The sequence below is a fragment of the Poeciliopsis prolifica genome, unplaced genomic scaffold (assembly GCF_027474105.1).
Source record: "Poeciliopsis prolifica strain line A6 unplaced genomic scaffold, Auburn_PproV2 SCAFFOLD016, whole genome shotgun sequence".
In the NCBI taxonomy this organism is placed as follows: Eukaryota; Metazoa; Chordata; class Actinopteri; order Cyprinodontiformes; family Poeciliidae; genus Poeciliopsis; species Poeciliopsis prolifica.
This window is the reverse complement of record NW_026562391.1, coordinates 1,724,015-1,738,622: the sequence shown is the minus strand read 5'-3', so window position 1 is coordinate 1,738,622 and position 14,608 is coordinate 1,724,015. Positions and strand designations below refer to the sequence as shown.

Here is a 14,608-nt window from a genome sequence, read left to right as displayed (position 1 = left end):
AGGGTGTGTGTGTGTGGGTGTGTGTGTGTGTGGGTGTGTGTGTGTGTGTCTGCATTGGTGCAAAAGAAAGAGCAAAAAGAATCAACATCTAGAAACTTTTAGCTGCTAAGTAAAATCCTGCAGGCTTGTCCAAAATAAACATCTTTTTTTAGTCTTCCATCCAACAAACTAATCACTGATGTCATCTAAAAAAATAGTAATAATAATTGTAAATATGTTTTATTGCACACAATGTGGACTTATGTTCAGCTGATGATAACTATTATTTACCTGTCATCCTAACTTGCGTGAATTTGACCAAAAATAAGCAGGGCAGAAATAAGACAACACAGTTTGCCGATTTACGGTCAGTATTTGACCATGAATGCAGCACATTTAAAGGCAAAATGCATAACCTGCTTATGTTGATGCGTTAGAGTCAGACACAATAGCATATGTGTCTGAAAATGTTTTGTTTTCTAAATTTAAAGGCATATGCAGATACAAATCTATGATTCTTCCTCCTTCTTTCACAATTGTTTAGCACATTTCATGCACTTTTTCAGAGGCACTAAATTCTGCATCATCCTAAAATATGAAAGATGAGTACAAAATACTTAATTGTGCTTTTAACATTTAATCAGTCTGCTCAACGCTAACGTTCAGGGCACAAAACCATAAAATGTGTAAAAACTTTCTACAATCTTTTCATTACCATTGAATTTGTCGCACACCATAATTCCCAGGCTTAATCTGAGGACCATTTTTCCAACTAACAAGACGAAGGAGCATCTAAAATGGTTCAGACGTCAAGGTCAGAAGAAATTAGCAAAAAAGTTTCACTGATCAATAGAAACTGCTTGCAAGTCTCTGACTTAAGCCTGACTCTCGACTAAAGCCGACCGCTCATCTCTGAGATCAGGCCAGTCTGTGTTTGGTGAAATGGAAGACTTGTTGGTCAAACTTTATGAAATACTGCATGTTAAATTCTTCTACACTGAACACGGTGGTGGCAGAGTGATGGTGTGGCATAGCAGAGTTGGTGAGGACATGAATGAATGAAAAACAGGGAAATCCAGGGAGAAAACACTAAACGTGCAGCCAGATAGACAAGGCAACGATTTAGGCTGTATTGTGTACAACGGTTAATACGGCCTAGTCAAAGTCCAGACATAAATATCCAGCAGAAAAACCGTGATATGTCTGGGACATTCCTTTTCAGACCACGTCCATCCAAAATTTGAACCTTTTCGCAATAAAAACATGCAAAGATTTGAATCCTAGAAAAAGCTCATTTCATCTCACCACTGTGCATAATTTTTGTTTAGGTTTAGTACATTGCAGCCTAATAAAATCACTGTAGGGGTTTGGGCCAAACGAAACAAATGAATGGATATACATTCACAAACATAATTTAAATTACAACAAAACCTGAGTGGTAATCTTAACACAAAGACACACACACACACACACACACACACAGCAGCACCAGTCTGGACCTCATTTTGCCTTTTTGTTTATTTGCATTATCATACATTAGGTACAAATGACACAATCTGTTACAAGGTTAAGTAGCTCAGACTTAAGTTAAAGGTCTCAGGCTATAACAATGGGGTGAAAAAAAAATAGAAGAAAAATAAAACGTACACCATTTGCAAAATACAAGATGTTCGTTCTCTTTTACAGTCGTTTGTAGATACCTGCTGTAAATTATCTATATACAAGGACAGGGATGCAGTGATTATAAAATAACACGGAAGAAGGAGGCGGAAATGTGGCTTTCTGGGTTCAGATATAAGGCATCCTTGTGCTTTACCGATTCAGAAAATCGGTAACCATCATGAGCCAGGAAGGGATTATTAGAAGTTGCTGACTAAACGAAAGAAAACCCTCATTCAAATGTTATACACCCAAATATAAAATAACATATGCTCCTCTGTTACGTCTGGTGAGCTAAAATACCAGAAATCAGTCTCAATCAGCTCGACAATCTAAATGGAAACTGTGAACGAAAAGGAAGAAGAATGCTGATAATTGACGCCGTTCAAGGGAAATCAAGAGTTTCCGGATCTGGAATTTTGTTGAGGGGGAGGGAGTCAAGAAAACTAACGACTAAAGTGATAGATTGACTAGATTGGGGAGAAGAAGTGGATTGTTGTGACAAGGCACAGGGGCCGATACAAACATCACCATCAGAAAACATCTTTCGACACGTCGCACGCTTGCTCCTCCATCAAAAACGCCGTCATTTCACGTCGCCGAGGCGTTCATCGACTGACGACTCGCGGTGATACTCGCTCCGTGGCGGTCGCAGGGCGGTGAAGGGGATGCGAGCAGACGCATGAGGATTACTCCAGTTTTTCTTCCTTTAAATCTAAAGGTTAATTATAGGTAATGAGGTCTTTATATCCAATAAATTGTAGAGGAGACAAAAAAAAAACATTCACATTTACTGGAAGAAGCAACGAGAGAAGCGAGGCGCAAACGAGCTTTTAAAAAAAGTAAATTAATCTTGGTTATTTAAGAAAAAATGGGCGCAGAATTGAATAAAAGACAAAAGGTGGGGGGAAAAAACTGAATATGTTGCATCTTTACAAGCGGAGGGGAAGGCACAAGAGGAAAGACTGGATATTGTTACGCCCCTGAATGTCTGCGAGTTAAACTACGAGACGTCCAGACATTTGGGTAAAGGGATGAAGCTAGTCCATTTAGCCAGGACACATACAGGGCAGAGACAGTATGTACAATGAATATTTGATCTTCTTTCACTGTAACCGACTGCAGAGGCTAAAATTAAACACTTAAGCTGATTCTCTTCCTGCTGTATAGAAGACGACCCGACCATTCGACTCACTGGCATCGCGACTCGTACTGAAACGCTGCGCATTTCCGCACCAATGGTGACACACTGCCGTGCGTTTTGTGGTCAAGTCAGAAGCTGCTAAAGAGCGCCACCCGTTTGTCTGCATCTGTTGTCGGGTTCTGGTGTTTTTCCACGTTTGGCACGAGCAGAACGGTAGTAGGACGCTAGAAGGCGTAAGAAAAATGAGTTTTATCAGTATCAGCAGTGAGTGGAGCAAAAAGGGCAACAAAAAGGGGCGCCGCGCCAGAGCGGGCGCCAGACGTGGACGGAAAAATTATTTGTAGTCAGAATTTGAAAAGGCCTGACGTGTCTGGGTACACCTCAGGAAGCACTCAGATGCATTCCCAAGGGTCAGATGTGTCAAGATTTCCAGACCAAAAATCAGCAACATCGTTTCTGCCTTTAGTTTTCAATCGGTGTCATCTAATTAAATATAAACGCTACGAGAGACAACACTTTTCTTACGGATCAGTCTCTAGCTATCAATATTTTCTCATATTTTTGACAAAGTCGCTGCTTTCACTTTGCTTTCCAAGCTAACCGAGCAACCAAACGTCACTCTCACTTTCACCTGCTCAGAGATCTGCTGTCCAGATTTACCGTCTCAATAATCAGCCCTAAATTTGCCGCTTCGCAGCTTCACAGTGCGACGGCGATCAGACTGATTAACGGGCTAAATTTGTGACCTTTAGAGAGATTTGCAAGGACTTAACAGAGAGTCACCAAACAAATCAAATATACAGACACGGAAGATGTGAAACAAATTAGAAACAACTCCGAACAATTACAGAAAAAAAAAATAAATCACCCTTTCTTCCACCTCTAATGACAGTAAAAATCTATCACTATAAGCCTGTTTTAAATATTTCTTCGGGTACAACTTTTATTTAAAGAATTTCAAAAAAAGTGAGTCTAAAACGACTTATCCCTGTGCCAATAAGTAAAGGGATCGTAATGTTTTCCCAATTTACTCCCACTTTATTTTGAGACACAAACCTTTCTTACTTATGTATTTAAACACTGAGCACCTTGTTATTTCTCCTGGTAACTGAGAGTTTCAATAAACTCCGAGTATAAGGCGGCAGATGGCCCCTCACTCCTAGAAAAGTCTGGCAGTGAAACATAGAAAGTTCAAAAAGCACAAAACGGCAAAGGGACAAGAAGGACAAGAGCGCTTGAGTGTCGGATTAAAAGTTGGAAATTCTCCTCTTGCAGCATGCAGCACTGAGATGCCATGCACGAATATTGCTCATTAAACACGCAGGACATTCAACGACTGGGAAATGCATCCAAACAAACCTGCAGTCAATGTTGCTGGGAAGTACTTAAAAAAAACAGAAAAAGTTTGACAAATAATTGTAATAAAACAAAACAAGTACAACAGAGTTTTTTTTTTTTTTTTCCCACAACCCGTTAAAGTCGTCCAGCCGATCGGCGTCAAACTCTCGTACAAACAAATATTGGCTTTACCGACTAAGGTAACAAACAGAAATGTATGCATGGGTTGGTATAAAAAAAAAAATGCAAGTAATACGTATTTAAACAGGTCAAAAACTATTTACAAAGAAGGTACACCGATTCTTTCTTAGATTAATCCATTAGTCTGAGCTAAAAATGGGGCTAAAGTGAGCAAACTTGCTGGTATGTTACAGCATTAAAGCAACACGTTTTCAATAATTATCTTCAGTTTTTGTCACAGCAAAGTGACTGAAACAGTTTGAGAGGACGCTGTTTGGAAAACACGTTTGAAAACGTCCTCGCTGCGTCTGCTTAGATATTTATGGCTAACGAGGATTTAAACACTAACTGGAGTTGAAAAATGAATGAACCTATTTGGGTTTCACGGGAGATTTGTGCAAACTAAACTAAACTAAAGCTGAATCAAATTGATCTCGTCCTCAAAAGGATTCCTGTATAACAGCAGGGAAGTAACTAAGCAAACTATTTCATCATCAGTGCCTAAAATCGAATTTTACAAACTGGGAATATCACTTTTCATTCCTAAAGGTCGTAATGTTCTTTATTTTTTCTAGTTGATTTACGACAGATGTATATCAGCTGAGATTGGGACGGTGGAAAAAAAAAAAAGAAGAAAGAAGCTGAAATTGAATCCCACACCGTCACCGTTTGAAGTAAACAAGCAGAAAACTAGAAAAATGACACAGGACACATTTAATAACCAGGTGCTGTTTCAACGCCTGAAGCACCTTTCCTTCATATTTGGCTACAACATCTAAACTGCCTGATACGTGCGTATTCTGATTACCTAAAAAATAATAAAATAAAATCACCTTGTCAAAAGTACGTACTGACCGCAAGAACTTTTTTCACATCTTTCCTGTTACAACCACAAACTCCACTGGATTTCACCCAGACTTTTTTTTTCTTTTCTTTTTTGTGATACACGAGTGTGGTAAGATCAACAGGTCTATATTCATGCAAAATGTTGCGTGTGTCTGAAAACTAGCACTCTAAACACACACCGTCTCCACAGCAGAGTACGGCGGTGGCACCGTCATGCTGTGGGGATGCGTCTCTGCAGCTGAACATGGAAGCTGGTCGGAGTCGCTTGGAAGGTGGATGAAGGTGGATTTAGCACCTAAATCTCATTAAGAACCTTCGGTGAATTGGAACATTTTTCAAACCGTGTTTTCGGATTTTTAAATCACATATTTTCATCCCGACTGGTTGTTCTCACAAAAAATCCTGCCGGAAATCCACGGAAGCTTGTGGTTGGCAACGGAGCGAAATCTGCAAAGGTTCAAGCGGCACGACTTTCTCTTGCGAGGCGCTGAGGATCTATTGACACCAGTTGAATCCACTGAGGCTTGTAAACATATTTTGTTTTCTCGATCACATACTGGCATAGATTAATAAAGCCTGGCACCCTTCCTCGTTTGAACGCCTCCCAGGTTACAGAGACACATCGTCCTACGGTGCATGCTCAGGATTAGTAAAAAAAAAAAATTTAAATTAAAATGACGTCTTATGGCGACTGAAACCAATCTAGTCTATTCGATTCATATTCTGTACTGGCAAGGAAAAAATAAAGATGTACAAAGTAAATATGCATGCCCTACAGTCCTGCTTAGGAAGAACACCAACACATTGGGATCAACTGTGGGACTCGAGGCGCTAGTCGGATTTCGTCGACGGTTGGTTCAGGTAGGCGGCAGGGAGCAGGGATCTTCATCAGAGACTCTACCATCATCTTCCTCCTCCTCATTCGCTGCTGACGAGCGACGGGTGAACGAACTGAGGGTTGATGAAGGAGAAGCCTGAAAACTCGGCCTGGTCGATGTTGGCTATCACCAGCTCGTCGGGCGGCGTGAGCTGGGGTTGGGTACGCGTGAAGAACTTGTCGAAGTTCTCCGCCCCTTTGCCACACTGTAAGAAGAAAGAAATACAGAAGGACACACAAAGGAGAGAGAGACGTTTAGACGTCAGGTATGTGGAGGTGTCAGAGGTCAGCGAAACGGAAAGACGGGAGAACAGCACAAACTGTCGATTCGGAGGAGCTCCGTGGTTGGATTGTTTTTACAAATTAATAGAAACTTGAAACGGGATTTGTATTCCCAAAACCTTTCCACATTTCCTACCCAAATTTTAAGATATTTTGCCTCATGAAACAAGACCAGATAGCACCTTTATGTGTAAGTAGAAGGAAGAGTCGGATTCAAGACCTCTTTTTTTTTTTTAGAAGAAACGTGTCGCGTACGAAAGAGCTTTAAACGACTAGACTACTGAGAGCCTGCAGCACTTACACTTTCAATGTGCTGTGATCTAAACCGTTGCAGGTCTGACTGTAGAAATATGTGGCTATGTTCCTGGCTTGAAATATTTATTATTATTATTAGACTTATTATTAAATGCTTGTGTAACCCCAGTTAGTTAAGACGTCTTGTGTCTGTTGGTAAAAGTGATGTAAAATAAACCAGAGGAATGTACAAGAGTGAATAAGCAGGAAAAGAGAGTCCTCCTACTCATGAGGCTAACCTACCTTGTTGCAAACATTTTAGCGCGCACACACACGCAAACACACGCAAACACACGTACCCACTGTGAACACGACTAGCATTTAAGTTTCCCTTAGGAGCAACTCCTCTGCAGTTGTCTGCTGATATCTGTAAAGCCATTTCACGGAGCTCCAACACACACACACGCACGCACGTACGCGCACACACACACACAAGCTGCAGAATAAATTAAGAGCGGAAGGCGACCAAAAGCGCCTCTCACTACTGCATAAATACAGTAGTATACATAAATACATAAGCATGCTTCTCGTTACTTAGAAATAAGATTTACACATTGAGGCTCAGCTCAACACAAAGGCACGCGGGAGAGTCTGTGGTCGAGTAGAAGAAAGTTCTCTGGTCTGTCGAGACCAAAGTGAAGCTTTACGGCCATCAGAGGAGACGATGTGTTTGGCGGACACAAACACTGTGTCTGTGTCCGCCAAAAGCATCCAGCTTTCGAGCTTTTGGCGGACCGACAACGACAGCCAAAAGCATCCAGCCAAAAGCCAGATGGAAATGGTTTGAAGACAAAAATGTGGATGTTCTGGATTGGCCCAGTCAAAGCCCAAACATCAAAGCCATAGGGTAAAGCTTCAGTGTCCAGATCGGCCTATCCACACTCACTTTACATCTTGATTGCATCCAAAGATTCATCTAATGTACCGACTTGAAGGGGGTGAATTAGTTGTCCAGTGACTAATTTTAGGTTACATTTTATTTTAAGTGAGGTTACGTCGTAGAGATCCAATTTGACTCCGAGATTAAAGTTTTATTTTTTGCCATTTGGGTCGAAGAGGCCCGTTTTCACCCTGTGTTCGTTCCAGCGTTTTAGTGTCGGTCAGCGTCTCATTGTCGACGTGTTCAGGCTTCAGAAAAGGTGCGCACCGAAAATAAATAAAATGACCTTTCACCTTTTACCTCTGTTTTTACTCCTTTTTTCATTTCTGAACTGGCCAGTCAACACCGAGCTTCAACAGAGAAGAAGAGGAAAACTCGAGGGCGCAGATGTGTCCGACAGGATTGTGTCTGCGTGGGAGTTTTTTGGGTTTTTTTTACGTCGACTGTGTCCACTGCCACCGTCAGGTGACATTCGCCCTGAGCGAGCGCCGCCATGTCGTGGCGGATCGACAGCAGGACCGACTACGTCAGATGAAAATCAAATGTGGCTCAACGTGCGTGCGCGCACTAACAAACACACGTCAGCGTCGGCCCTCCTCTGCCCTCCCCTCACCGCGCGCACGCCCACCTGGCGGCCAATCGCCAGCGTCCTTCAACTGCCGGGGCGCTCCGTCCACTTGTCGTCTTCTATCCATCACGGAGCAGTCATCGCTCAAGCGAAGCAGCACACTTTTTAAAATTTGACCTCTTGCCACAATCTCCGGCACCGAAACGTCCCTTTGTGTCCCCGAGCGGTTGGTTCTCTCGTGACATCTGCCGACTGCCGCGGGGGTCTGGGGGATGGCGGGAAACGCCCCCGCCGCCACAGTGTACGCCGAGCACATGCGGGACGAAGCTTCAGCTGCAGAACTGACAGCAGCTCGCTTCGTTTATCCCAATCTCTCGGCTTTTATATCACCGAACACGATCCGAGGTTATCGCACGGGATTTCACCCCTTGATTTTGGAAAGCCAGACCCCACAAATGTGGAACTCAAGTCGCAGAATCCGCGTCGGTAGAAAAAGAATAATTAAATTTTTTTCCCCATGAAAAGCAAAAGGAAGGAAAGCAAACGCCTCATTAGGCAGTGATTCAGTCAGGCCTATGGTGGGTGAACTCTGGTCAGCATCTACACTTACCATGACACAGCGTCCAGCATGAGTTTGGATGACCTACTTTCTCTCATCTTTAATCCGCCTCTCTTTTTACACACTCGTCTCTTCATTTAACTACTTTGAAAGAACACACACAGCCACTTAGGAAGATAAATAAGTCTGTGCCTCTGTTAGGTTTGTGTTGAGACACACACTTTGTCTTTACTTCCCTTTCCTTGAAGCTGGCATTATGCAAAACTCTCCTTAGACTTTTGTCTTTTAAAATTGAATTACAGCAGGAGTGGTTGCATCTAATAGCAGATACGTGGAGCTGTTGTATAGTACGAATTATCAAATATTTAGTTTTAATCATCTAATTTAATGAAAGTATTAAAATATAACTGAGACTCATGGGTTATTATTTGAGATTGAATTAGGACTTTGACTGTACCGTAAAAGTAATGCAATCTAATGGAATAAAAATGTGTAACTGCAAAAGTTTCTCGGGTTTAATCAAAGTTTGCATTTATTACAGAGATTAGTTTTAATGACATAGAATAGAAACTTCATGCAAAGAAACATTTTTATTGGTTTAGGAAAACATTTTACTTTATGAGTCAAGTATTTGCAAACATGCATGAAAGAACCAAAGCAGCACTGCAGGTATATGTCTTGTTTTTGATGAGGTAACATTATAACATGATGTAAAGCTGAGGAAATAAGTTTATTTTACATAATATTGTCAATTCAAGGTGAAAAGAAGGCGGTTGCGTTCGTTTCGGTCTCACTGACTTATTTTTCTTCCAGCTGCAGCAAGTCAGGACTTCATATTATTACAAATTGCTGTGTGTCTCAGTGGATATGTGGCAAAGTATGTCATATGCACATTTCTTGGAAACTGCACCGATTCTTACGTTTCTTTTCTTTATTTTCTTGTTTTCATGGACTATGACTCAGCAGCTCTTGATCTGACCCACTTTTTTTTTTTTTTTTTTTTTTTTCATTTTCTCTTTTATTTAACGCATAAAGACGACTCCATGTTCCCCTGTGGGTGGGAATTATGTCGGCACCCTCGCAACGAACTAGACTTTGAATACCGACGCAGCTCATTGTTGCCGTTTTTTTTTTTCCACTGCGGGAGATGGTCGCAAAGTACCACCATCAACTTCTGTAAATATCGACCTGTAAATTTCAATATTTACAGAAATTTACAACTTCTGTAAATATCGACACCGGACTGTCACCTACACTTGCCGTGACAGTCGTTCTACCGTCCTCTGAGGTCTTGTACATACAGATGGCCTGAGTTTTCTTTTTTAAGACAACTCCCCAGCTGTAGCAACCAAATGAAGTGTGATTGATTGAGAGGCAAAGAAAAATAAAGAAAGAAGGCAGAGGAAAGAGGAGGAGTCGGATAAGAGAGGCAAGAATGGATTGCGTGAAGGGTGAGAGGGTGATGCTTAATGGTAGCCAGCTATCGTAATGGTTATCGCTGTTAAATGGCACAGGAGATGGATCATTCTGCAGGTTCAACCCTTTGGCTCTCTGTCCAAATCTCTCTCCCTCAATGTTTCTGCGTACATCCGGAGCCATGCCAGCATGCGCTTGTGCGGTGAACATGCATCTTTGGATGCCTTAAATCAACCAGTACAGTGCCTTTCGAAAGGCTCCACTTCTCCACATTTTGTCACGTCGTAGCCATGAACTTCTATGTGTTTATTTGTGGATTTTTTTCTTGAGAACCAAACAGATACACAGTTTTCAAACCCAAAAATGTAAGAGGTTTGACATGCATGTACAATCTGCCCAATTTACTCCCAACAACCACACAGTAAAGTTCAGCGTGAGTCGCCTCCAGCAGTCAGAGGTAATTAGAACCTTCATGTGCAAATTTAGGGGCGCGTAACAAGTTTTCAGTGGGATCACAATTTTCCCGAGATCCAGCCGCTTGTTTACGCGTCTCCAGCGATCAGAGGCAGTTTTTGATACCACGTCTCTGGGCTGTTGTAAAGGAATATTTTAATAATCGAGTACTCTATAGAATATTTTGCAGATTATCCAAAGAATCTCTCTCTGTCTCTCTCTCTGCGCCATTCCCACCGTTCGCTCCAAAACCGTTGCGGAGCAATTTCGATGCCACAAAACCCGTCGTACTCCAACCATCGCGCCACAAAGTTCAAATCCTTTATTCATCCCCCAAACCCTGGCAAAACACTGCACAACTCAACACCATCCTGCTAGCGCTTCACAACAACTCCTAGGCCGGAGCACGGAGCGCTACATAATAGAACATCATTTAATGAAGCTTAGAGACAGAAATTTTCCTCGAGGAATTTCAATAATCAAGGTACTCGAATGTTTTGAGGAATCCTTTCAGCCCTGCACGTCTCAGACTGAAACTTTTCTGTAACTCCACCCCCTGAGGAGTGAAGTACTCTGCAGCCGCAGGGGTTTTTTTCCCCTCAAAATTTGAACTACAAAAATAAATGTATTTTGAATTTTGGAAATTTGGAAAAGTTCAACATATTTGGATACTTTCTAAGGCACTGCATATATACGATCACTCTCCAATATTCCAGTCTCTACTAGCATTCGATTCCCAACACAGCACACCCAAGCAACAAACTGATGCAGAAGCAACAGAAACCTCCTTCAATACTTTTTAAAATCTATATGAAACATCTTTTTCTTCAGCCAACTCACACACACACGCAAACAAACACTTTTCTTCTACATACACACACAAAGCTCACAATGCATCCACTCGATGGGTAAAAACACAGTCAGGATTCACCTCATCCGAGGACGTGGGGCCCTTGAGGGTTGAAGAAGTGGAGAGGTGAAGTTTTAAAAATGAACACACACGGACACACACTCATCTATGAACAACTCTGACTGAAGTATTTGGTCCCTGTGTTAGTTTTTTCTTGAAGGAAATGAAGCGTACATGTATCTTTACTTTGTTCAATGTTCATTAATTTGGGTCATAAATGATTTAAAGGATGAAGAGTGGGTTCAGGATTTATTATTATCAGGTATTACAATTTCCTTTTTGTAATTTTTTAATTTTTTTAATGATCACTAAAGTGACTATTTTGGTTGTTTCTTAAATTTTCTTTCCAGTTTTCTAAATTACCAGTGATCAGAAACAGTTTGAATCAATTTTTATCAGTAAAAGAAGAAATAGTTTTAAGTAATTTTTATTGTACATTATTCTTTTTTTTCAGAAGGCTACAGAAATGAAACAAACTATTTTAGTTTGTTGCTTTGTTGAGGAAATGTTGGACAACAAGCATTTTGGGACCAAAGCCATTTAGGGATCCTTCCTGTATCTCTGATGTTTGGTTTTCATTAGTGAATGTAATATGTGCAAGAATTTCAAATGTTCATGGTTTGGTGATAGTAGATAAAAGCTTCACTCTTTTCTGGGGATAAAAACTTAGAAATTTCCAAAGGGAAATGCCTCCACTGTGTGCAGCACAAAGATAAGGTGCATCTGTCCTGTGTGATTGTGACTCAGTGTTGTTTGAGGAAAAGCTCTGGGAAACTCAGATAAGACTTTTTGAGCTCTAATAATCAGAACAAGAACAACTAATGTAAAGATAAGGATTATTTGTGTGGATTGAATTTCCTCAATGACACAAATCTGATGGTAGGAAGAAAAACATACAAGAAAGCTTGAATGAAATGTGACGTCACATAAAAATTTGTTTGATTCTTCATGCTAAAAGTGCTCAGATTTACAGAATTTGTTGATCAAAATGCAAAAGGATGAAGAAGAAAGTAAATATAGAAATATTACAAATATGTTAAATGTTGGGAGAGTCTGAAGTGTTTTTAGTTTATCCGAATGTTTTATTTAGTTATTCTGCATCCGAATTCGACTCCAGCCGTTCTGTACTGTTTCCAAGAAGGTTCTGTACACTTATTCTTCCCTATCATTGCAAATGTAAACATATTGAATTTGCAAAACTTTTACTAAAACTCTGAGATTTATGGTAACACACAATGAAACTGGGTTTGGAGTGGAGAGGACTCATTGTAAAATATGGTGGGTAACACAATAAAATGTGTATTTTGTTTTTTTTCCCTACACATCTTGTTTAGGGCTGAAACGATTAATCGGATTAATGGTGATGAATCGATTGAGAACATGGCCAACTAATTTAATAATCGATTAATTGTTAACTGCAGAATTCAGACTAAAAAAGCCCATTTGCTGAAAAAAACAGCAGTAATTAAGCTAAAACGGTACAAAAATAATCACACATTTTGCATTTCAGATGAACAACAACAAAAAAAGACACGGTCTGAAAATATATTTTATCCAAAATTCACTAAAAAAATTCTACGTGGTTGCATTTTAGACAATGAAATTTTTATTTTCTCATCATCAGAATAATTGATGACTAAAATAGATAGAAATAGATTCAGCCCTTTTCTTAATCAGAGCTGCAAACAAATTTGTATGTTCAGTCTGGTTCAATTAAACTCTTGTAGAAAAAAATCTAGAGTTTCTTTAAACATCAAAGTTATTTGATTTAGGTTTATGTCGATACTTTTTTTTTTTTCTGATGATGACTTTTCTACTTTTAAAAAAAAAAGGGAGAGATTTACTTCCACTAAAATCATTATTTTGCAGACGGGATAGATGAGCAGTGACAGTCTTAGCGGGAGGAGAACAAACGCCTTTTTGTCTGCACCTTTTGTCACCTGAACCGTAGAAATAATCCTCATAAGGAGAAGCGTTAGGACTTATAATAATCTACTGCCCACCAGTGTTGGAAAACGTGGCGTTTTGCAGCCTGGGTGCGTCGGCTTACCACTTTGGGCTTGAAGGGCGGCTGTATCTCTCTGTTCTCCAGGCGCTCCCAGTCGATCCGTCTGAAGAAGGCGTGTTCTCTGATGTCCCTCTCTCCTTCGGTGCCGCAGCCCAAACGCTTCGCTGGTTGTTTGTTCATCAGCTGTTCGTGCGAGGAGATAAATCAAGACAATAAGATTTTTGAAAATATTAGTGCCTGTAAGTTTAGGTGGATGGCCTTGTCTTGGTAGGTGGCATGCTTTTTCCATTTGATTCCAGATGATTCATGGAACAGTACTCTGAGATGTTCAAAGTTTGGAAAACCTGTTTATAGCCTGAGCCTGCTTCAAGCTTCTCCACAACTTTATTGTCAACCTGTCTGGTGTGCTCCTTGGACTTCATGATGCTCTTGTGCACTAATATTTTCTTACCCAACCTTTGAGACAGACATAGAGGAGTTGAATTTTAACTGGAATCAGATTACACACAGGTGGACTACATTTAGTCATTGGCAGTCATCAGGCAACTTCTTAAGGCAATTGGATGCACTCAGTGAAAGGGGACTCAAAACTTTTGCACACCGCACTTTTCTGAAGTGCGGTGAAGTCAAATATTTGATGAAGTCATCCAATAGGTCAATTTGAAAAGGTGTAATTTAGAAGGTCCTGAATGCAGCATTTAACTACTAGGCTCATGTTTCGCTTTTTCCAAATCATCAGTGGAATAATGGGAACAAGTAATTTCAAATATGTGTAAAGCAGCAGTGAGTCCAACTTCTGAACAGTAATGACAGAAGACTGGGTTTATTCCAGGCATTAATGTAAATATGTAAAATAGGTAAAAACAACCTTTAAAGTGACAGGTTGCTCTGCATGTTTAGAAGTCCGGCTCCGTGAAATACTTCTGCTTTCCTGATGGTTTTGTGAAGACAATGAATTAATCACAAGATGATTGGTGTGTGTGTGTGTGTGTGTGTGTGTGTGTGTGTGTGTGTGTGTGTGTGTGTGTGTGTGTGTGTGTGTGTGTGTGTGTGTGTGTGTGTGTGTGTGTGTGCGTGGTTAAAAATGTCTCTTCACAGCAGATCAAAATAACCATTTCCGGCTTTGAAACTAGAGGCTCAGATTGCCGTCTCTTTATGTGAAGACAAAATAAACGACTAATGGCAGCAACATTTACTACAAAAATGAGAACCAGA

The 14,608-nt window shown here is 40.6% G+C and overlaps 1 protein-coding gene across 4 annotated transcripts in view; it reads right to left on the bottom strand.

Moving 5' to 3' along the window:
• Positions 1-1,479: 1,479 nt before the first annotated feature.
• The window catches only part of prkcaa (protein kinase C, alpha, a), a 126,868-nt gene continuing 113,739 nt past the window's right edge, over positions 1,480-14,608 (bottom strand). For 2 of the 4 annotated variants that reach the window (XM_055041548.1, XM_055041550.1), the window contains 3 exons: positions 13,436-13,576; positions 11,407-11,427; positions 1,480-6,229 (listed from right to left, as the gene is read on the bottom strand). In XM_055041548.1, coding sequence (XP_054897523.1) covers positions 6,065-6,229; positions 11,407-11,427; positions 13,436-13,576 — 327 coding nt within the window. In that variant the 3' untranslated portion in view covers positions 1,480-6,064. The remainder of the gene's footprint in view (positions 6,230-11,406; positions 11,428-13,435; positions 13,577-14,608) is intronic. The other 2 variants (XM_055041549.1, XM_055041551.1) reach the window with 1 other exon arrangement.